General features: G+C 45.7%; 1 protein-coding gene across 2 annotated transcripts; it reads left to right on the top strand.

Annotated features, from left to right (window-relative positions):
- The first annotated feature begins 934 nt into the window (after positions 1 to 934).
- Positions 935 to 19748, top strand: LOC118370756 (protein FAM180A-like). Of its 2 annotated transcripts, XR_008062976.1 has the most exons (4): positions 935 to 1697; positions 7144 to 7241; positions 15902 to 17868; positions 18147 to 19748. XR_008062976.1 is itself a non-coding variant. In XM_035755867.2 (3 exons), the coding sequence occupies exons 1-3, from the start codon at positions 1619 to 1621 to the stop codon at positions 16247 to 16249; spliced, it is 525 nt and encodes a 174-aa protein (XP_035611760.1). In that variant the 5' UTR covers positions 935 to 1618; the 3' UTR covers positions 16250 to 19748. The 2 variants fall into 2 exon arrangements, 1 of the variants encoding a protein (XP_035611760.1); XM_035755867.2 differs by having other exon boundaries at positions 15902 to 19748.
- Positions 19749 to 22970: the final 3222 nt, after the last annotated feature.

Below are 22970 nucleotides of genomic sequence, written 5' to 3'. Positions count from 1 at the left end.
TTATTACCTTCTGAGTTGATTGTGTAATGTACTGAGAGACAGACAGGTGTTAACTTGTTCACTGGGAATATCATCACCTTCTCTCATCATCCTTTATTTGAACATACTGTTCCTTCAGTGAGACACGGAAGGGTAGAATACCTCAGGTGCCCATCTGGTTTTAGAGGAGAACGTTTCAATTCAACATATTGTGTTCGTAAAGCAAATAACTTGAAAGTCAGAGGGCGCTCAATTAATCATGCCCTCCAGCATTGCCTGATATATCAGTGAAATGTTTGAAGTTACCTAATCAAGGTGGTGGCAATAGTGATGTGAAGTGGGTAATTAAAACTGCTGGCAATTTTTGATTTTCATTTAGATTTCATATCAGTCATCAGTCATATTTTTTATGATCATGCGCTGATAATATAGAAGCAGTAATTGTAAAACGAAACATTTAACCCAAACGATCATTTATGAATACATCATTAGTTCTCAGCAGTAGAGTACTGATATAGCAGATATTGGTTGAGCTCTGAAATACATACTGCAAAAACAGTTGTCATCCACAGGTAGAATGGTAGAATGGTGTAATTCTATTTAATAATAGCAGACTCGTTTCTGAAATCGCTTGTTTTTCCAGTTATTTTCCTTTATTCCCTGCCTTCATCTCTTAGGACAGGCCAACCAAAGCAAAGCCCCTGGATTCCTGAGCAAACCACTATGCTCCTTGGCCCTGGTAGCGAGAGTTTTGAATGTTGTTGTAACTGACATCATGTGACTGACTACACAGAGAACAGAAACTGTTCACTGAGGACAATGGAGAGACGAAGAGAACCCTGAAATGCTATACTGCACTGTAGTCTGTTGTATGTGGAGTGGATGTATTTGAAGTGGGCAGATATTGGTGTTTTAGTCTGGTCTGTGATGAAGCTGTCAGACACTTACTGTGTATACAATATGTGGAATGCAGGTGGATTCTAAGGCCGAGCATGATGATGATGGAGACGTGGTATTCCTCACAGTAATGATTGTCTCAGCCACCATCTTTGTCTCTGTGTGAGGTAGCAATAAGCCTGGGGATGATGTTACGATATGACTATGATGACCATTATGCTAATGCTGATGGAGACCATATTGGAAACGACGGTGACTACAACAATGATGATGATGATGATGATACTGGACAGGTTTTACAGGTTGTAGACCAGCTGCAGCCAGTCTGGTGTCAGCTCTGCCTCAGCCAGTAGCACGGTGAGCGGCAGGCCAGCCACTAACAGAGCAGCCATTCCCTGGGTCTTGATGACTTCCAGATGACAACCCAGACAGCCTGGCCCGAGAGAACTCAGCACTCAGTCACAGACAGAGAGAGAGGGGGGAGGCAGAGATAGGGTAGGGGAGGAGAGAGAGAAACAGACAGACAAAGGAAAGGATGAAGCAGTTGCATGTGAAGTGGTTTAGCAGTGCTCCAGTCAGCGTTCTTACCTCATTCTCCTGATGGTTGTTGGTACACAACTCTCTCCAGCTGGGGCCTGGCTGGCTGCCTTGATTAGCTGGTGACTGATCCACATTCAGATCCCATTGAGACAGACAGACGACAGGGCAGTGTCAGTGTGTGTGCGCTGGGCCGAGAGTCAGCATGATGCATCGGTGGGGTCTACTCATCACTGTGTTCTACTGCCAGCTGTTCCTGGCTGCTGCTCAACACTGGAGGAAAGGTAGGACACCTGAGCACCTCACAGAGCTTCGACTGACTTCAGGTCAGTTTGAGGGGTCCACATAGACACGTTCATAGAAAGTTAATGGTTGTTGTGTAGACGTACTCAGAGCTAGTCGCAATAAGAAGTAATGAACTGCATTTAGGAATCAAAGGAAAAAATAAACTATGGTTATGTATTAAGTATCGTTGTGCATTATCATAACTGAACGTTTTGCTGCCAAATAGATTATTTAGGTGGAGTTAAGTAGGCTATTCTTTACGTAGACTATTTTCTGATGTGTTTGCAGACATTTATGAGATTTGATGTTTTTTTGAAGTAAAGACAAATGTTTTGTTTGCTTTGGCAGGGCTGTGCGTGTTAGGCTCCTGTATGTATGTGATTGTGTTGATGAGAAGGAGAGAAATGCTATTTTCTGAATATCTTTCGACAGGGAAAAACAACTTCAAGTGCCTCTTTGTAGTTGGGTCCAAACATTTGGATCCACATTCATACATTTTCCCTCCCACACACGTCAATGTTTGGTTCCTTGGAAATGTTGACTGCCGAAAATAGGTCCCTCCGAATTAAGGAATGTAGGAGGGTGGATTTACATGTAAATCACTGAATCAGTCACATGATGTTGAACTTGCTTCAGGAAACGCAACTTAGCTCAGGTCTTTGCAGGCAGATGAGATCCAGTCATATACAGTCTTGGCCAAAAGTTTTGAGAATGACACAAATATATGTTTTCACAAAGTTTGCTGCTTCAGTGTCTTTAGATATTTTTGTCAGATGTTACTATGGAATACTGAAGTGTAATTACAAGCATTTTATAAGTGTCTTTTATTGACAATTACATGAAGTTGATGCAAGAGTCAATATTTGCAGTGTTGACCCTTATTTTTCAAGACCTCTGCGATCTGACCCTGGCATGCTGTCAATTAACTTCCGGTCCACATCCTGACTGATGACAGCCCATTCTTGCATATTCAATGCTTGGAATTTGTCAGAATTTGTGGGTTTTTGTTTGTCCACCCGCCTCTTGAGGATTGACCACAAGTTCTCAATGGGATTAAGGTCTGGGGAGTTTCCTGGCCATGGACCCAAAATATTGATGTTTTGTTCCCCGAGCCATTTACTTATCACTTTTGCCTTATGGCAAGGTGCTCCATCATGCTGGAAAAGGCATTGTTCATCACCAAACTGTTCCTGAATGGTTGGGAGAAGTTGCTCTCGGAGGATGTGTTGGTACCATTCTTTATTCATGGCTGTGTTCTTAGGCAAAATTGTGAGTGAGCCCACTCCCTTGGCTGAGAAGCAACCCCACACATGAATGGTCTCAGGATGCTTTACTGTTGGCATGACACAGGACTGATGGTAGCGCTCACCTTGTCTTCTCTGGACAAGCTTTTTTCTGGATGCCCCAAACAATCGGAAAGGGGATTCATCAGAGAAAATGACTTTACCCCAGTCCTCAGCAGTCCAATCCCTGCACCTTTTGCAGAATATCAGTCTGTCTCTGAACTTTTTCCTGGAGAGAAGTGGCTTCTTTGCTGCCCTTCTTGACATCAGCCTTGTCCTCGTCAACACTCACACCTGTGTTAATGAGAGGATCACTGACATGATGTCAGCTGGTCCTTTTGTGGCAGGGCTGAAATGCAGTGGAAATGTTTTTGGGGGGATTCAGTTAATTGCAATTCATCTGATCACTCTTCATAACATTTTGGAGTATATGCATATTGTCATCATACAAACTGAGGCAGCAGACAAATGAATATCTGTGTCATTCTCAAAACATTTGGCCACGACTGTGCATGATGTGACTGTGTGGATACGAGTCTGAAATGATCAGATAAAATAACACAAACTTTATTAATCCCAGAGGGGAAACTGGTCTGTCAATCAGTCATGTGTCTCAGTATCCTTTAGGAAAGTATTATTACATCCATGTCATACTAGGACTATAAGCTCATCTACTGTATGGCTATTGAACATCAGGTCACTTCTAAAGATCACGTCTGAATATTTAGGATTTGATAGAGGGGACCGACAGTGATTTAGAATAGGGGACAAACTGTAAGTGTAGCCCATGTGACTGTCTCTGGCCCACTGTGTCCCTCTGACTGCTGCCACATTCTTCCCCAGCTGTTTCGACTGCAGCAGCTTGGAAGAACATCTGCATGTCTGACTTGATGTATTGTTATCCCTTCAACATTGAGACATATCTTGTCCCATATTTGGAGCTCTCAGGTCTTCGGCCCACTGGGAATGTTCTAATTAGGACATACACTTGCTCCAGAGTGTGTGCATTCTGTGGAAAATATCAGTTTAGACATCACAATGCAAATATGTAAACTGGTTAAGCAAACATCATTCATCAGTTGTAGTATGGCAAATGTTCCTGACTGTGGTTTTGGCTCTGACTTTAATCCAAATAACCATTAGAGTAAACCTGGAGGACAGTGACCTCTGGTTTGCCTGCTTTTCTCTAGTCACGACACAATTCCAGCCAAGACCATTTAGCACTGCTTGTAATGAATGGCTTTGTGTTTTCCCCTGCCTCATTGCATGTGCTTAGAGGGAGATTACAAGTTCCCTGCTTGTTTGTGAGGACACAGGGGACAGTGTCCTAGCAAACACTGATTATTTAGTCTAGCGCTACAGTGGGCCGAGAAGCACGAGCGATGATTGGTTTCTTCTCGCTCAGAGCTTTGAAAACGGAGATCTGCTTTCAGAGGTGGGATCATCTTCTTTAAACCAGCAACCACTTATTCCATATGTGACCGGCTAGATTTGGAGACCGAGGCTACTGTGTATCAGACGACTGTGTTGGCCCGCTGAGCTAAAGCCTAGGCATTACACAAGTCTTCAGGTCTCAGGCAAGGTTACACATCACATGGGCATTGAACATAGATGTTTCTTTGTGTTGCTGTTGTTCTGCTGAGGTGAAAAGAAGGTTCCCTCCTGTTCTTCACTTCTGACTCGAGCTCAACACAATGAACTCAACGTATCATCTGTGTGTGTGGAATTCCAGCTCCACCTTCCTCCACTTATAGATCCACACTGGAAAGCATCAGGAAAGGATGTGCTCCTGGATGAAAGTCAACATTGGGGCTTAGGCTTTCCAGTACATACTGAATCATTATCACACTTGGATGCACAGTAGCACATATCAGCCCAAATCTGGGTGAAAAGTATGACGGCGGTGTCTGGCATTCCTCGCAGCTGCTGTATGTATGGCACCTGAGCAACTAGTGGTGAAACCCATACAAATTGCTGGCTGGTTGGAGCAGCCATTTTGGAGCTAATATCTCCACAGTGGTACAGCATCAACATTAACATCAAACGATTAATGGAAAATGAAGCATGGAAATGAACCTCATAGACCTCATAACCTCACTGTTCACACCGGCTCTGTGCCAATAAAAGTTGTTGTCCCTATGGGTGTGTTCTGTATGCTTATACATTCCCACGCTGCTTCTTTAACCATGTTTCTGAATGGGGAGAATGTGGCAAGTGTTGTCCCATCGAGAGCGTGAGGAGTACAGTGGAGGGGGGCTGGGAATAGCAAGACCTGATCTTGGATCAGAATCCATATGGAGTACAGTCGGAGAACAGTGGAATTGTGCTGGGTGTCAGTTGACCAGGAGCTGATTCCTGATCGGTTTCCATAAAGAGGGCCAATGTTTAAACTATGATCCTCATTAAACTCAGTGAGCCTATATTACGTTTGGCTCAAACAGCAGATTACTGTACAGTGATTGGATATCTGGCTTAGATTAGTAACAAGAGCACGTTCTACAGTAGTAGGGAACTGACCAAGCTCAGAAAGAATGTCACTCTCCGACAGATGTTGTATCTATGAGAGAATGAGTAAGCTATGGTGTGAGGTATGGATAAACAGTAGCCCCCCGTGTGCTGTGTTTCATAAAGCTAAATTACAACCGCATTTAACTCTGAACTGTTGAGAGGACAATTTATTTTACCCCAAGCCACGCTGTGTTCCTACCATGACCTTTCTGTTCTGTCCAGGGCCCAGGCATTCCTCAGACAGACTGAAGCACTGCATGATCGATGGTCTGTTTGTGTCCATTTCATACATGCTCCGACTTCCAATCAAGCTTCTTATTTGGACCTTGTCTGTCTGTACCTGACCCTTCAACCCAAAAGCACATGGCCCTGTACTTTCAACACACAGTCGGAGTTCCTGCCAGGTATTCAGGGCTCTAATGGAAAAGAAAGCAAATAAGGTATTGAGGGAGAGATGCTGTTGCACCAGACTTTCTTTGGGTTGGGCTGGGTCATCTCTAGGTCATGTTAACAACATTTCTCAACCTGTCATATTTTTCTGTTGAGGTCAAATACTTGACCACAAGAATGTCTCTATGTACTGCAGCTGCATCTCAAACAAGTGAAGGGTATTATCATGTCACTACTGTGACTCCTGCCTCAAATCATCCCCTCACTGTTCAGAAGCCACTCAGAGTAATGCAGAGGGAACCATGTGAAAAGAAGCCCATTAGTCCCATTATCTCACTTAATGTTAATATTCATTTTGAGAGATTAGACGAGTCCTTTGTAGATATAATAACTACCACATCTCCCTTACAGGTCAAAGAATAGGTGTGAAGGAGGTGGTTCAGTGAATGGTCTCATCTGAGATCAGAATACCTGCCTTAGCTGCATTTAGCTCAGGAGCTGCCTTTAGCTCAGCAGTCTTGTGGTATGCTAGGGACCAAGGTTGGAACCCAGTTGGTAAGCTTGTGTCCAGGTGTTTCTCTGCTTCTGCTCCTGGTTAGCTTCCCTTATAAATGACAGAGCTGCCTTAGTCTGCGGTTCTGAAGGCTGAGAGAGAGGGCTTTTATGAAGAGCAGACCACAGATCCTGAACTCTCAGGCCTGCTGCGGCACATATGCCCTGACACTTTGAAATCTGACCGCCCTACCCTATAGCCTATGCCCTATAGACACACCTGGCTCTTTGAAAAGAGGGGGCATCTATAAAGTGGGACATACTTGCGATTACCGGTGTCAGAGGTTAAAAGGTTTTCACCCGGTTTCACATAGGAACACATGACTGTAAGTCGCTTTGGATAAAAGCGTCAGCTAAATGGCATATATTATATATATTACACCCTAGTTGTCTCCCACAAACCTGCGGCTCGATAGTTTAACCTACGTAGACATGTTTACAGTATGCAGTAAGTGTAGGATTTTACATGACCTATAGCCACTGTGTCAATGTATTTGACTATATTGTATACTGTATGCCACTGCGTAAATACTGCAACATGTGTTGTGTTTGACTGACCTCCTGGTCACAACAACAGCAACCATATTCACTTGCTCAACGGGAAATTCTGGATCTATTGTATTTCTTTTGGTTTGCTTTTGGTTTAATGAGTCATTCAACTACTCAAAATGCTATCTCTCCTCTTCTCACTTTCTCTCCCCTTTCTATTTAGCCCTTTACCCATCAGCCTTTAGAGTGAAGCGTGGCGCACACTCATTGGTCAACCCCACCTTCCAGAACTCTGTGGAAGATGTTAACCTGCTGTTTGAGGTGAGTCGACAATAGCCATCTCTGCTTAAATTACATTAATGAGCATAAAGGGGATTTAATTCATTGTGAATTTTACATGGAAACAAGAAGATTGTTGTCAGATCAAGTTAAATCTTCCACAAATGTAATTTTTATTACAGGCTCTAACAGTCTGGCTCTTCTCTCCGACCCACAATGGATCATCCAGAGACCCTCCTCTCAGATCATTTCGTCTTTAATACTTAATATTGTTCTGACATTGAATTCCATATCCCAGAGGCCCCTGCTTCTTCTCATTGTTGAGACAGACCATATCCACTGTGGGCACAACCCAGATTCATCCACACATACTACAGCTGGTATGTTGGAGCCCAAGAAGCAAACGTTATGTCTGGACATATACTGCTCAACCATCCACCGCTCTGATGTTTGAGTGGAAAACATGGACACAGAGGTCATAGGTTATTGAATCTTTGTGAATCTTGTGGGGTAGCGGCAAAACATGTTGCATCAGAATCAATGCTACTCAAGCTTTTATATTCACCATTGCTTCTAAATAAAATATCTTAGGCATAACAAGTCAAAAATACCTGAAAGCTCATCTCTTGTGGTTTTGGGAAGAATTCTTAACTTTCAGAAACTCTGTTAGTTACTTAAGTGAGTTGTAGGTCGCATAGGGGCCCCTTTCTCCATACTGTAGCAAACTCTTATATCAGTCCTTGTCGGTGTCAAATCTCAAATCTTAAATCGACCCCTAGACCCTGCACTTATGGAGATCTGAGAGTGCATAGGGTCTAAGGGTTGATTTGGAATTGGGCATTACAGTATGGGAAGAGGCTACATTTCTACTGTTTGTTATGACAGAACTCAGAACATCGCTGAGAAAACAACGGAAACCAAGAAGTGCGTGTGGAGTAAGCAAAGTTGGAGAGCTCTTGTCTTCAGCAGTGGGCCTGTGTGTGTAGGTGTGTGTATCTCCTCAGAGTTCCATTCAGAGAGAGAGAAGTGAAAGTTAGATGTATTGAATGTTTGACTCCTCTTCTCCTACAAATTGAAGAGCTGAAACATTTCCTGTTTGATGTGAATCTTGTGGATACCACCGCTCGTCGTGCTGCAGGGAAATGGAGGTCGGAGGTGGGAAGGGTCGAGGCAGAGAAGCTGTAGGCAAAGTGAACCGTCCTCATGGCTTCAAACTTTCTGAATTTCATACAGTTGAACTTGGGCAACGAGAGTCATGGTTGGAGCAGGAACGTAGTTTTGACCTACTGGGAAAGGGAAACTGAAGCCTCAGTCAGCAGTCATCATCAGTAGCAGTGTGTGGGTAAAATCACTGGGGAAACCAAGCCAGGAAAAAAAGCCATATTACAAACTGTGTTGTGAGAATTTATTTGTCTGCTCTATGACCTGTTAGTTCATATGCCTTGCCACCGTGATATAGTGATATATAGGCCTAAGGACGAGTCAATAAGAAGACACAGTGGCAGAATAAATTCAACCACACATTTGTTTCATCACAAAACCGGAGAGCATCATCTGTCAGGTGAAGTCCACAAAGCATATTGAATGTAACCAACAGTTTCATGAACGACAGCAACGTCAAGGAAAAGAATGTTTCTGGAGTTTTCAGACTACTTAACAACTATTGATTGAGAACCACGGAGACTTACTGCAATTCACAAGGAAAACAGGAGCTGCCTCCACTATTCCAGCACCATTTCAACTTCAACATTTCAACATTATCTTAGTTGATTAGCTTAGTCTAATACAGTGACAACTAAAATACACCAAAAACAATCTTGTCCATACAACGTAATGTGGCGTACAGCAAGTCAGCCACCAGGGGGAGACTCGCCAAGGCCTGGTGACAGACGGTGTATACATCACGAGGCGATGGCTCGATCAGCTGGACGTGCCAGGTCTCGACGGGTTCTCCGGACAGGATTAATTGGGGCTGATTGGGAGTTGGTGAGTAATCAAGGGCTGATTGCTCACCAGCTGTGCAAGGCCCATATAGCTACCAGAAGGGCAGCACACAGGGAGAGTGGGGGAAGAAAGGACTCCTGTATACGTGAGGATGGGGGGAAGAAAGGACTCCTGTATAGGTGGGGATGGGGGGAAGAAAGGACTCCTGTATAGGTGGGGATGGGGGGAAGAAAGGACTCCTGTATAGGTGGGGATGGGGGGAAGAAAGGACTCCTGTATAGGTGAGGATGGGGGGAAGAAAGGACTCCTGTATAGGTGGGGATGGGGAGAAGAAAGGACTCCTGTATAGGTGGGGATGGGGAGAAGAAAGGACTCCTGTATAGGTGGGGATGGGGGGAAGAAAGGACTCCTGTATAGGTGGGGATGGGGGAAGAAAGGACTCCTGTATAGGTGGGGATGGGGGAAGAAAGGACTCCTGTATAGGTGGGGATGGGGGGAAGAAAGGACTCCTGTATAGGTGGGGATGGGGGAAGAAAGGACTCCTGTATAGGTGGGGATGGGGGGGGAAGAAAGGAGAAAGGACTGTATAGGTGGGGATGGGGGAAGAAAGGACTCCTGTATAGGTGGGGATGGGGGAAGAAAGGACTCCTGTATAGGTGGGGATGGGGGGAATGAAAGGACTCCTGTATAGGTGGGGATGGGGGAAGAAAGGACAACTGTATAGGTGGGGATGGGGGAATGAAAGGACTCCTGTATAGGTGGGGATGGGGGAAGAAAGGACTCCTGTATAGGTGGGGAGGTGGGGATGGGGGGAAGAAAGGACTCCTGTATAGGTGGGGATGAAAGGGTATAGGTGGGGAAGAAAGGACTCCTGTATAGGTGGGGATGGGGGAAGAAAGGACTCCTGTATAGGTGGGGATGGGGGAAGAAAGGACTCCTGTATAGGTGGGGATGGGGGAAGAAATGGACTCCTGTATAGGTGGGGATGGGGGAAGAAAGGACTCCTGTATAGGTGGGGATGGGGGAAGAAAGGACTCCTGTATAGGTGGGGATGGGGGAAGAAAGGACTCCTGTATAGGTGGGGATGGGGGAAGAAAGGACTCCTGTATAGGTGGGGATGGGGGAAGAAAGGACTCCTGTATAGGTGGGGATGGGGGAAGAAAGGACTCCTGTATAGGTGGGGATGGGGGAAGAAAGGACTCCTGTATAGGTGGGGATGGGGGAAGAAAGGACTCCTGTATAGGTGGGGATGGGGGAAGAAAGGACTCCTGTATAGGTGGGGATGGGGGAAGAAAGGACTCCTGTGGGGATGGGGGAAGGTGGGGATGGGGGAAGAAAGGACTCCTGTATAGGTGGGGATGGGGGAAGAAAGGACTCCTGTATAGGTGGGGATGGGGGAAGAAAGGACTCCTGTATACGTGAGGATGGGGGGAAGAAAGGACTCCTGTATAGGTGGGGATGGGGGGAAGAAAGGACTCCTGTATAGGTGGGGATGGGGGGAAGAAAGGACTCCTGTATAGGTGGGGATGGGGGAAAGAAAGGACTCCTGTATAGGTGGGGATGGGGGAAGAAAGGACTCCTGTATAGGTGGGGATGGGGGGAAGAAAGGACTCCTGTATAGGTGGGGATGGGGGGAAGAAAGGACTCCTGTATAGGTGGGGATGGGGGGAATGAAAGGACTCCTGTGGGGATAGGTGGGGATAGGTGGGGGGGGAGAAGAAAGGACTCCTGTATAGGTGGGGATGGGGGAAGAAAGGACTCCTGTATAGGTGGGGATGGGGGAATGAAAGGACTCCTGTATAGGTGGGGATGGGGGGAATGAAAGGACTCCTGTATAGGTGGGGATGGGGGGAAGAAAGGACTCCTGTATAGGTGGGGATGGGGGAATGAAAGGACTCCTGTATAGGTGGGGATAGGGGGGATGGGGGAAAAGGACTCCTGTATAGGTGGGGATGGGGGAAGAAAGGACTCCTGTATAGGTGGGGATGGGGGAAGAAAGGACTCCTGTATAGGTGGGGATGGGGGAAGAAAGGACTCCTGTATAGGTGGGGATGGGGGAAGAAAGGACTCCTGTATAGGTGGGGATGGGGGAAGAAAGGACTCCTGTATAGGTGGGGATGGGGGAAGAAAGGACTCCTGTATAGGTGGGGATGGGGGAAGAAAGGACTCCTGTATAGGTGGGGATGGGGGGAAGAAAGGACTCCTGTATAGGTGGGGATGGGGGGAATGAAAGGACTCCTGTATAGGTGGGGATGGGGGGAATGAAAGGACTCCTGTATAGGTGGGGATGGGGGGAAGAAAGGAATCCTGTATAGGTGGGGATGGGGGAATGAAAGGACTCCTGTATAGGTGGGGATGGGGGGAATGAAAGGACTCCTGTATAGGTGGGGATGGGGGGAAGAAAGGACTCCTGTATAGGAGGGGATGGGGGGGAAGAAAGGACTCCTGTATAGGTGGGGATGGGGGGAAGAAAGGACTCCTGTATAGGTGGGGATGGGGGTAAGAAAGGACTCCTGTATAGGGGGGGATGGGGGAAAGAAAGGACTCCTGTATAGGTGGGGATGGGGAGAAGAAAGGACTCCTGTATAGGTGGGGATGGGGGGAAGAAAGGACTCCTGTATAGGTGGGGATGGGGGAAGAAAGGACTCCTGTATAGGTGGGGATGGGGGAAGAAAGGACTCCTGTATAGGTGGGGATGGGGGGAATGAAAGGACTCCTGTAGGTGGGGGAGGAAAGGACTGTATAGGTGGGGATGGGGGAATGAAAGGACTCCTGTATAGGTGGGGATGGGGGAATGAAAGGACTCCTGTATAGGTGGGGATGGGGGAAAGAAAGGACTCCTGTATAGGTGGGGATGGGGGAAGAAAGGACTCCTGTATAGGTGGGGATGGGGGGAAGAAAGGACTCCTGTATACGTGGGGATGGGGGGAAGAAAGGACTCCTGTATAGGTGGGGATGGGGGAAGAAAGGACTCCTGTATAGGTGGGGATGGGGGGAAGAAAGGACTCCTGTATAGGTGGGGATGGGGGAAGAAAGGACTCCTGTATAGGTGGGGATGGGGGAATGAAAGGACTCCTGTATAGGTGGGGATGGGGAGAAGAAAGGACAACTGTATAGGTGGGGATGGGGGAAGAAAGGACACCTGTATAGGTGGGGATGGGGGGAAGAAAGGACTCCTGTATAGGTGGGGATGGGGGGAAGAAAGGACTCCTGTATAGGTGGGGATGGGGGAAGAAAGGACTCCTGTGGGGATAGGTGGGGATGGGGGAAGAAAGGACTCCTGTATAGGTGGGGATGGGGGAAGAAAGGACAACTGTATAGGTGGGGATGGGGGAAGAAAGGACTCCTGTGGGGATAGGTGGGGTATAGGTGGGGATGGGGGGAAGAAAGGACTCCTGTATAGGTGGGGATGGGGGGAAGAAAGGACTCCTGTATACGTGGGGATGGGGGAAGAAAGGACTCCTGTATAGGTGGGGATGGGGGAAGAAAGGACTCCTGTATAGGTGGGGATGGGGGAAGAAAGGACTCCTGTATAGGTGGGGATGGGGAATGAAAGGACTCCTGTATAGGTGGGGATGGGGGAAGAAAGGACTCCTGTATAGGTGGGGATGGGGGAAGAAAGGAATCCTGTATAGGTGGGGATGGGGGAAGAAAGGACTCCTGTATAGGTGGGGATGGGGGAAGGAAAGGAATCCTGTATAGGTGGGGATGGGGGAAGAAAGGACTCCTGTATAGGTGGGGATGGGGAGAAGAAAGGACTCCTGTATAGGTGGGGATGGGGGGAAGAAAGGAATCCTGTATAGGTGGGGATGGGGGAAGAAAGGACTCCTGTATAGGTGGGGATGGGGGAAGAAAGGACTCCTGTATAGGTGGGGATGGGGAGAAGAAAGGACTCCTGTATAGGTGGGGATGGGGGAAGAAAGGAATCCTGTATAGGTGGGGATGGGGGAAGAAAGGACTCCTGTATAGGTGGGGATGGGGAGAAGAAAGGACTCCTGTATAGGTGGGGATGGGGGAAGAAAGGACTCCTGTATAGGTGGGGATGGGGGAAGAAAGGACTCCTGTATAGGTGGGGATGGGGGAAGAAAGGACTCCTGTATAGGTGGGGATGGGGGAAGAAAGGACTCCTGTATAGGTGGGGATGGGGGAAGAAAGGACTCCTGTATAGGTGGGGATGGGGAGAAGAAAGGACTCCTGTATAGGTGGGGATGGGGGAAGAAAGGACTCCTGTATAGGTGGGGATGGGGGAAGAAAGGACTCCTGTATAGGTGGGGATGGGGGAAGAAAGGACTCCTGTATAGGTGGGGATGGGGGAAGAAAGGAATCCTGATATAGGTGGGGATGGGGGAAGAAAGGACTCCTGTATAGGTGGGGATGGGGGAAGAAAGGACTCCTAGGTGGGGATGGGGAAGAAAGTTGGGGATGGGGGAAGAAAGGACTCCTGTATAGGTGGGGATGGGGGGAAGAAAGGACTCCTGTATAGGTTGGGGATGGGGGAAGAAGAAAGGACTCCTGTATAGGTGGGGATGGGGGAAGAAAGGACTCCTGTATAGGTGGGGATGGGGGAAGAAAGGACTCCTGTATAGGTGGGGATGGGGGAAGAAAGGACTCCTGTATAGGTGGGGATGGGGGAAGAAAGGAATCCTGTATAGGTGGGGATGGGGGAAGAAAGGACTCCTGTATAGGTGGGGATGGGGAGAAGAAAGGACTCCTGTATAGGTGGGGAGGGGGGAAGAAAGGACTCCTGTATAGGTGGGGATGGGGTAAGAAAGGACTCCTGTATAGGTGGGGATGGGGGAAGAAAGGACTCCTGTATAGGTGGGGATGGGGGAAGAAAGGAATCCTGTATAGGTGGGGATGGGGGAAGAAAGGACTCCTGTATAGGTGGGGATGGGGGGGACTCCTGATAGGTGGGGATGGGGGAAGAAAGGACTCCTGTATAGGTGGGGATGGGGGAAGAAAGGAATCCTGTATAGGTGGGGATGGGGGAAGAAAGGACTCCTGTATAGGTGGGGATGGGGAGAAGAAAGGACTGTATAGGTGGGGATGGGGAGAAGAAAGGACTCCTGTATAGTTGGGGATGGGGGGAAGAAAGGAATCCTGTATAGGTGGGGATGGGGGAAGAAAGGACTCCTGTATAGGTGGGGATGGGGAGAAGAAAGGACTCCTGTATAGGTGGGGATGGTTACAGAGGTAACAGGAGTGAGTGCAGTTGTGATCCCGACAGGATACAGCAAGACCTGGAGCCCAGAAGACATTATCCCGGAGAGGGTCTCATAGGGGAGACCTTTTCTTTTTCATTTATTATTTAAATAAATACTCTTGAAACCGAGTTTATCCTGCCCTGTCTGTGTCTAATCTGTGTAAATGTCTTGACCAAACCCCCTGGTCTTCCATAGTAAGCTAAATATGATGTGGCTTCCCATGGTTCTGATTTCTCTCTCCCTCTGTGTGTGTGTGTGTGTGTGTGTGTGTGTGTGTGTGTGTGTGTGTGTGTGTGTGTGTGTGTGTGTGTGTGTGTGTGTGTGTGTGTGTGTGTGTGTGTGTGTGTGTGTGTGTGCGTGCAAGTAGAAAAACACATGGACTCACCCTACTTGTAGAGAAATGCCAACGCCATCCTCCTCTCTTTCATGTTGACGAAACGGTCTATACAGTTCATGCTTTTATTTTTTGTTGTCCTAGGCTACCTAGCTAAAATGCTTCCTCGCTCGCCTAACTTCCTATCACGGTCATTGTTAGCTAGTGAACTTTAGGCTTCTACATCTAGCTACACATTGAACTTCCATCCTCTCAGGTCAAGGGCACAATGTATGAATTTATCATTGGATCAGAATCGCAGTTATAATCATTTGACAGTGTGATGAATTAAGTAAAACAAGTCCAAATCCCTTTCTCCATTGATTGCTAATTTAGGAAAGGGCCAATTTTAGCTCGCTAGCAAGCCACCGGAGGACAACAACACAATGAAATGTGACAATTGAAGTTGTTTTTTGTCAATGATGTTTGGGTCTCAATGTGATAGGAGTGAAGCCAAATCCAAACTGGCTTCCCCTGAGACTTTCTTTTGGTGCGCCAAGACCATTAACAGTTTAACTCAACACTGATTGGCTAATATTTTATCATTTTTATCAAGGGAGGCCAAATGCCAAACAGCTTTTGACCAGACATCATCAGATAGATGGCCTACACATACAGAGAGAAAGGGGCACAGTTTCACTCGCTCTAATGCTTTCTCCCTCGGTGAGATACATTCCGCCTCTTGCGAACTGAAGTAAAATTCTCAAAGACCGAGATGAAAGAGTTTTTAAATTACACTTTTTTCTTTGACAATTATTTTGGGGGAAGCCTGGCTTCCATTGGCATCCATGAATACATGCCAACGGGAGTCAGGTTACTCAAGGAAAACTGTCCCTCTATCCATGGAAGGAACAGAAACTTATTTTTAAGGTCTTAATTATTCAGTGTTTATTCCGATTCAACAGAGGAATAAGCAGCAAACATATTTTGTTATGTATTGTAGGACCCCTACTGGTAAGAGCTTGACTTGTATTCCAGTTATACCATTGGTTTTTATGAGGTGAGTTTCACCATGACTCTGTTGGGAAATCGCTCTGTTGATCGAATCATTCAATCAGTCAATTGATTAAATCAATCAAACAATCTCAGAACATGTAGGTACTGAGATGACAGATGGACATATGAAAAGTGGATCTGATAGAACCTGTAAAGAATCTGATACAACTGTGTCTGTCTTCTAGATCCTGCTGGCAGGCCTGCAGATCGAGGGTGAGGACAAGCCCTTTGTGATCCCAGACATGGAGCTGGCGTCTCTGAGGTCGGTCCAAAAGCTGGAGGTCATCTGTGAGGACGTCCTGCCCAAGAGACTATCCGAGATCAGACGTCTGACCTCCCACCTGTCCCAGCGCAGAGGTGCCCTGAGCAGGGAGGACTTTGAGCGCACAGTGCTCACTATGGTGTACACTGCCCAGACTCTGGCTCATACCACCTCCCAACACCAGAAGGCGCTGTGGGGAGACGCCCTGCTGCAGCTGTTCAGGGCCATTCAAGAAGATCTGACGCCCCCACCCAGGACACCTCAGCACTAGTGTTATGGACATGTGGACATGTGGACACATTATTTTAGATAATATAATATACTGATTATTTTATACTGTAACACAAGAGAATTTGAAGGATGTTTTCTATTGTATTCTGTTGTATTGTATTATCAAAATGACTGTTCTGATAATGTAATATGTTTGGTTATGATCAAATGTTATGATCTAATCAATTTGCAAGGAGGATGTGGGAAAAGGAGGGATGTGAACTATATCTTGTTCATGTTCTATCTATTGGATTCTGCCTTGTTCCAGGACTTCAGATGTAATCAAACATTTGAAATATTTTATCAGTATCTCTGTCATCATGATTCATTACAGGTCTTTATCAAGTCTTCTGTCATAATCTTCTCAGCTGTTTATCACAATCACATAATCTTTCCCCAGCACAGTCCTATGGCGAAAAGGAGCTTCGGATGAAGACAGGGGTATCAATTTGCTCAGCTTATTTCTCTGTAATTGATATTATAATAAAATAATGATCAATATTTTTAAACTGTACCATAGTTATGGCCATGTTATGATCCAACCTATCCTGATGCAGTAAAAACATATATTTATGCAAAACCTTTTTGACTGTAGACCCATTATATATTTTTTTATTATCTGGATTCACAGGTTTTACGCACCAACAAGACTTTTTGGAGAGCACTATGGTCCTTTTTTGATATGGCCTTGTTGTGAATATGTACAAATGAGGGATATGGCTATAGAATGTTCAATCACATTTGCAAAAAGCGTGGGGAGGGATTTGCCTCAGTCCCAACCTGTTTTTATTTTGGAAGTAGAGGATGTTAGCTGCTCTAGCCTGCAGGGAGGATGTTAAGCTCTCCGGTTGGTCACACATAATGGCAGGGGTGAGTCCAAGCCCCATGCTCCGAGTAGAGCCCACTAGAGCCCTCATTGATGAGCAACTACAGATTGTGGTGAAGAATGTTTTTCCCACCGCTCTGAGGGTGGGAGGCGTTCTGCCATTATGCCAGTGATGAAACGGACAAAGGCAAGAACAACTATGTTTTTGGGCTTGTGTTCCTACTTGTTGTTTTGCCAGATGTTACTATTTATGTTTGTCATACTTCATGCAAAGATATTTTTTTTAAAGTACAGTATTTTGACTTGTTAATCAACTTTACAAATTGCTATAGTAAAGCAACTGAGTTGTGTTATTGTACTGTATCGTGTGTGAAGTTGCTGAGGACATCCGTTTCGGCGATGAATTCTGAATTATTTTCAGTTAGCTCTCCCTACATAGTTGACTGTTTCTTTTCTCTCTGTAATACTGTAAACAATTATTTTACAGATGCTCTGTAGACACAACCCTATTTTCCAACATATGTTTTGATAATTCAGCCCAGATGTATGGAGTGTATAAGTGCCAGTCATGTTTTCCCTTTGAGATTGTCCCTTGTGTTTTAACCGATTCTAAAGCAAGGTATCTTTCAGACTGCATTGTATGCACACTATACTGTATGTATTTGTACAGTGAGGAACTGACATGTGTGTGGACCTCTTTTTTGACCCCATAGGTCAGGAGGTTAAAGTGTCCATTACTGATGGTCATTGGAGAAGCTGACCAGAACTGTGCCACTACAGAATCTGTCCAGGATGTAAGTACTGTACATTTTAGTTATTTAGTAGACACTCTTGACCAGAGCAACATACAGGAGCAATTAGTGTTAAGCGCCTTGCTCAAGATATATTTTTCACCTAGTCAACTCAGGGATTCAAACCAGCAACCTTTCAGTTAATGGCCCAACACTCTTAACCACTAGGCTACCTGCCACTACCTGATAATGCATACATAGACCTACATTAATTACAGTATAAGTTGGCACGCTAAAAGGCCTATCCCAGATATCACCTGACCTCTGACCTCTATGCACAGATGTACAGTATGTTGGAGGGGGCAGGGAACGGTCACCTGCTGACAACTGTGTCCTACCCTGGGGCTGGTCACCTGATCAAACCTTTCGACTCTCCTCACTTCCGCTCTAGCACCTTCCTTCGGCTTTACACCAAGAACAGGGTAAAAAGTGAGGGATTTTACAGAGCATCTCTCATCTGCTCTTACTTACTGTAAGGCTAGATCAAGGACCCAGTCGATACTATCCCTAGACATTACACATGACATTATAAGTCTTTGAAAGGGATTGTTTTTCATGAGTATTTTTTACCCTACTGTAAAACTGTGATGTGTTGTTGCAGTGATCATGTTGTGGGGAGGGGAGTCCAAATGGAGTCCAAAGACAGGACCCCTCTGTCCCCTCAGAGCTGTGAGATCCTCCTGGACTATCTCCATTATAGTCGTCGCTTCTCCAGCTTCATTATCTGTCAGGGCCCTATTCTTGAAATTAAAGAGAGAAGATATTGGTTGGATTTGTTTTTACTCACCAGGTGGCAGCATTGCACAGTCTCTTAAATGACTGGTCTGCTGCTCGTAGGTGTCATAGTCGTCAATGTCCTGACAATTACAAGGAGGAAGAAGAGGAGATGGTCGACATCCACTTTTCATCAATGTCCTTATGGGGAAGCCTTTCTGTTTAAAGACCTTGGGTCAGACCTTGGCTGCTCGGTCACGGTTGAGTTGCGGTCTTCTAGCCAGTCTGGTTTGGATTCCAAACTCCTGTGAGGTGATATGAAGTGTTATTGATCTCAGCTGAATTGGAGAGAATGAACACCGCTGCCTTTAACTCTCATCAACTGCATAACGTTTTGTTGTTGTTGTTGAGATGTCACCCATATTCTCACTTCAGATCCATTCTGGCAAAGTGGACGGATGGCCTAAACATCTCCATGTGTTGCTCATATATTAAACCAATAGCCTGGTCCCAGATCTGTTTGCGCTGTGTTGCTCCTATGGTCATTGTCATCCCAAACATCGTCATGCACAAACAGATCTGGGACTACGTAGGCTACTAAACCAATGCCTTCTCTAGTGATGAAGGGTAAAATACCCAATTTGGCAACCTGTCGTGCTATTAAACCAATGCCTTCTCTAGTGATGAAGGGTAAATTCCCAATCTGGCATCCCGCCGTGCCATTAAACCAATGCCTTGTGTCTTTGTTTAAGAATAAACTCCCAATCTGGCATCCCGCCGTGCCATTAAACCAATGCCTTGTGTCTTTGTTTAAGAATAAACTCCCAATCTGGCATCCCGCCGTGCCATTAAACCAATGCCTTGTGTCTTTGTTTAAGAATAAACTCCCAATCTGGCATCCCGCCGTGCCATTAAACCAATGCCTTGTCTAGTGATGAAGGATAAATTCACAATCTGCCAACCCGCCGTGCCGTTAAAACCTTTACAGACTCAGTGGAGTATATCCTCAACCTTCATTCCTCCAGCAGCCTTGTGGTGTGACTTGCCCCCCTATTATTATGAGGAGGAAGTAATCCAACGCCTGTATCCCATGCATCAGACCCACGCTCCGGCCCCACCATGGAAAACATTCCACTGGCAGCCCCTCAGCACGGCCCATATGGACCAAATTCCCCCTTTTGAAACTCCATTGAAAGAATATGTTCCTGTTGTGAGCCCGAAAAAAACGGGGAGTAATAGATAAAAGCGATTTTAAAATAAAACATTTGTATTACTCATTGTCACACATGGCGGCGGTAGAGAAGAGGATGGGGGGGTTTAGAGACGCAGTCAGAGACTCCAGATGTTAGGTTCAGATGTTCTGATTTATGAGCCATAGAGCCATGCACAGTGTGAGGCTATTGCACAGATAATGATGCCACCTAGTGACCATGGCAATGTACAAATCCTGTAACTCTGGTTAGGGTCCATGCCATGTTAAGTGGGCAGCCCACAGAACACTAGATCTAGAATCCATGCTCCCCAGGGGCTGATGGTGAGGTAGGATTTTAGAAATGTGGCCCACCCAGTTTTAGTAGGGAGGTGGAAGGGAGGGTTGACATATATTTCCCCGTCCATCCATGGAGTTTTGACAGACTGATATAGCATGTATAATGGCTAGGGAGCCTGGCTTTGACAGTGAGAAGGGAGAGGGGTGATGATGCCAACATTGTGTGTGTGTTAGTTTCCTATGTGTTAGTCATGGAATGGGATACCTCAGTGTATCCAACAGCCAATTACACAGTATGAGGAGGGTAGTGCTAACCCATAACAAACAATACTTTAACAGCCTGCATGAACTCATGAGATCAGCCTGAAATTAAATTAACACACTACCACTACTTGGGATCATGTCAACAAGAGGAGATAAAACTCACAGCAGACTGTCAATCTACTTCTTGCCAAGCACTTGCCCTCTTTGATGTGGTTCTTGGTGACGGTTTCTCCTCCAAAAAGCCCATAATACTCAGTAACCGAAGTGGCCACATTTATCACAGCTCTTGGAATTCTGGCATTCTGCTCCATGTTCCTACAAAATAGATTTGTTGTGCATAGTGCCCCTGACACAGTCGATAAGCGGATGGGGGATCGTTGTCAGGGAGGAAGTGATGAGGCTTAGGCATGAAGTGGTTCTCTCTTACTCCCCTCTACAGCTCTTATTGTTATGTAGAGGTGCTTAGTTCTCATGAGAGTTCTGGTAGTGTTATGTAGAGTTGCTAGGTTCTCATGGGAGTTCTGGTAAGCCCTGTTTCAACACAACCCATTGCAAGCGTCTTTAACTCAATTTGGCCTGGTGTAATCCTACCACAGGTGCTGGCTTCCCAAGGGGAAATGCTCATCCAGTGTGTGTGTGTGTGTGTGTGTGTGTGTGTGTGTGTGTGTGTGTGTGTGTGTGTGTGTGTGTGTGTGTGTGTGTGTGTGTGTGTGTGTGTGTGTGTGTGTGTGTGTGTGTGTGTGTGTGTGTGTGTGTGTGTGTGTGTGTGTGTGTGATTTAATAATATTTCTTCCCCATTTACACTACCATTCAAAAGTTTGGGGTCACTTAGAAATGTCCTTGTTTATGAAAGAAAATCTATTTTTTTGTCCATTAAAGTAACATCAAATTGATCAGAAATACAGTGTAGACATTATTAATGTTGTAAATTACTATTTATGGCTGATTTTTAATGGAATATCTACATAGGCGTACAGAGGCCCATTATCAGCAAACATCACCCCTGTGTTCCAATGGCACGTTGTGTTAGCTAAGATAAGTTTATAATTGTAAAAGTCTAATTGATCATAAGAAAAAAACTTTTGCAATTATGTTAGCACAGCTGATTTAAAGAAGCAATAAAACTGGCCTTCTTTAGACTAGTTGGGTATCTGGAGCATCAGCATTTGTGGGTTCGATTACAGGCTCAAAATGTCCAGAAACAAAGCACTTTCTTCTGAAACTCGTCAGAATTTTATTGTTCTGAGAAATGAAGGCTATTCCATGCGAGAAATTGCCATGAAACTGAAGATCTCGTACAACGCTGTGTACTACTCCCTTCACAGAACAGTGCAAACTGGCTCTAACCAGAATAGAAAGAAGAGTGGGAGGCCCCGGTGCACAACTGAGCAAGAGGAGAAGTACATTAGAGTGTCTAGTTTAAGAAACAGACACCTTAAAAGTCCTCAACATGCCTCATCATTAAATAGTACCCGCAAAACACCTGTCTTAATGTCAACAGTGAAGAGGTGACTCAGGGATGCTGGCCTTCTAGACAAGTTTGGCAGATTACATCCACGTTTCTCTCTACACCAACACTGTTTATCTCTACTGAACACACCCAACAGTTAATGCCCAAGGAGCAACAGCCTTATCACGCGCCCACACTGCCCCTTACTGTCCAGTCCCCACAATAGACTCAGTGTATTAGCTATGTGGTTACAGTGTAACGGATGTGAAACGGCTAGCTTAGTTAGCGGTGCGCGCTAAATAGCGTTTCAATCGGTGACGTCACTTTCTCTGAGACCTTGAAGTAGTAGTTCCCCTTGCTCTGCAAGGACCGCGGCTTTTGTGGAGCGATGGGTAACGATGCTTCGAGGGTGACTGTTGTTGATGTGTGCAGAGGGTCCCTGGTTCGCGCCCGGCGAGGGGACGGTCTAAAGTTATACTGTTACATTACATACAGCAATCTGTTTTTAATAGACTCTCTCACTTTGGACATTGTGAAAATGTATCTGCCATTCAGCCAGTTCATCACAGGCTAGGGTTTCTCTCCCCTTGTGGCTTGGCATCTTTATAGAGGCGCTTATCACACAACTGATTTTTCTATTGGTTGTCGTCCAAGGAGAAGCTCTTGTGTGATTTTCTTGGAAAACGTAAGGAGATAACTGTGAGTAATGAGTAAACAACTGGCTCCATGAGGTGTGCTGACTGGTGGAAAGCACCTTGAGAATAAACACTGCGCTGTTTCGGTCCTTGGCAGATTTCCATCCTTTTCTCTGTTTATTTAAGAATTAATCATTAAAAGGGTAATCCGCAGTTCAAACAATAACAAAGCATAATCCCCGCCCCTGTTTCAGTAATACATTTAGCTGTGGGATTGGGCTGGAGAAATGTAACCACTCTCACATTCATAGACAGAGCTATGGATGCAAGGACTGACCATCATTGATATCAAAATGACAGTTTTAACTTTGTTTTGAGGCTATATAGTGTTTGTTTACATTACTTTGTTTACGAACATTGAGGTAATCAATACATTAATAAATAATTATTGTATAAGTCCAAAAATGGATGTAGCAACTGCAGATTGCCCCTTTAAGTGACGATAGTATCTGTGGTCAGCAGGCTGTTTTCTCTGTAGCCATCTTCGTATGGT

Source organism: Oncorhynchus keta, chromosome 13 (genome assembly GCF_023373465.1).
Source record: "Oncorhynchus keta strain PuntledgeMale-10-30-2019 chromosome 13, Oket_V2, whole genome shotgun sequence".
Taxonomy (NCBI): domain Eukaryota; kingdom Metazoa; phylum Chordata; class Actinopteri; order Salmoniformes; family Salmonidae; genus Oncorhynchus; species Oncorhynchus keta.
This window is presented reverse-complemented; position numbering and strand designations above follow the sequence as displayed.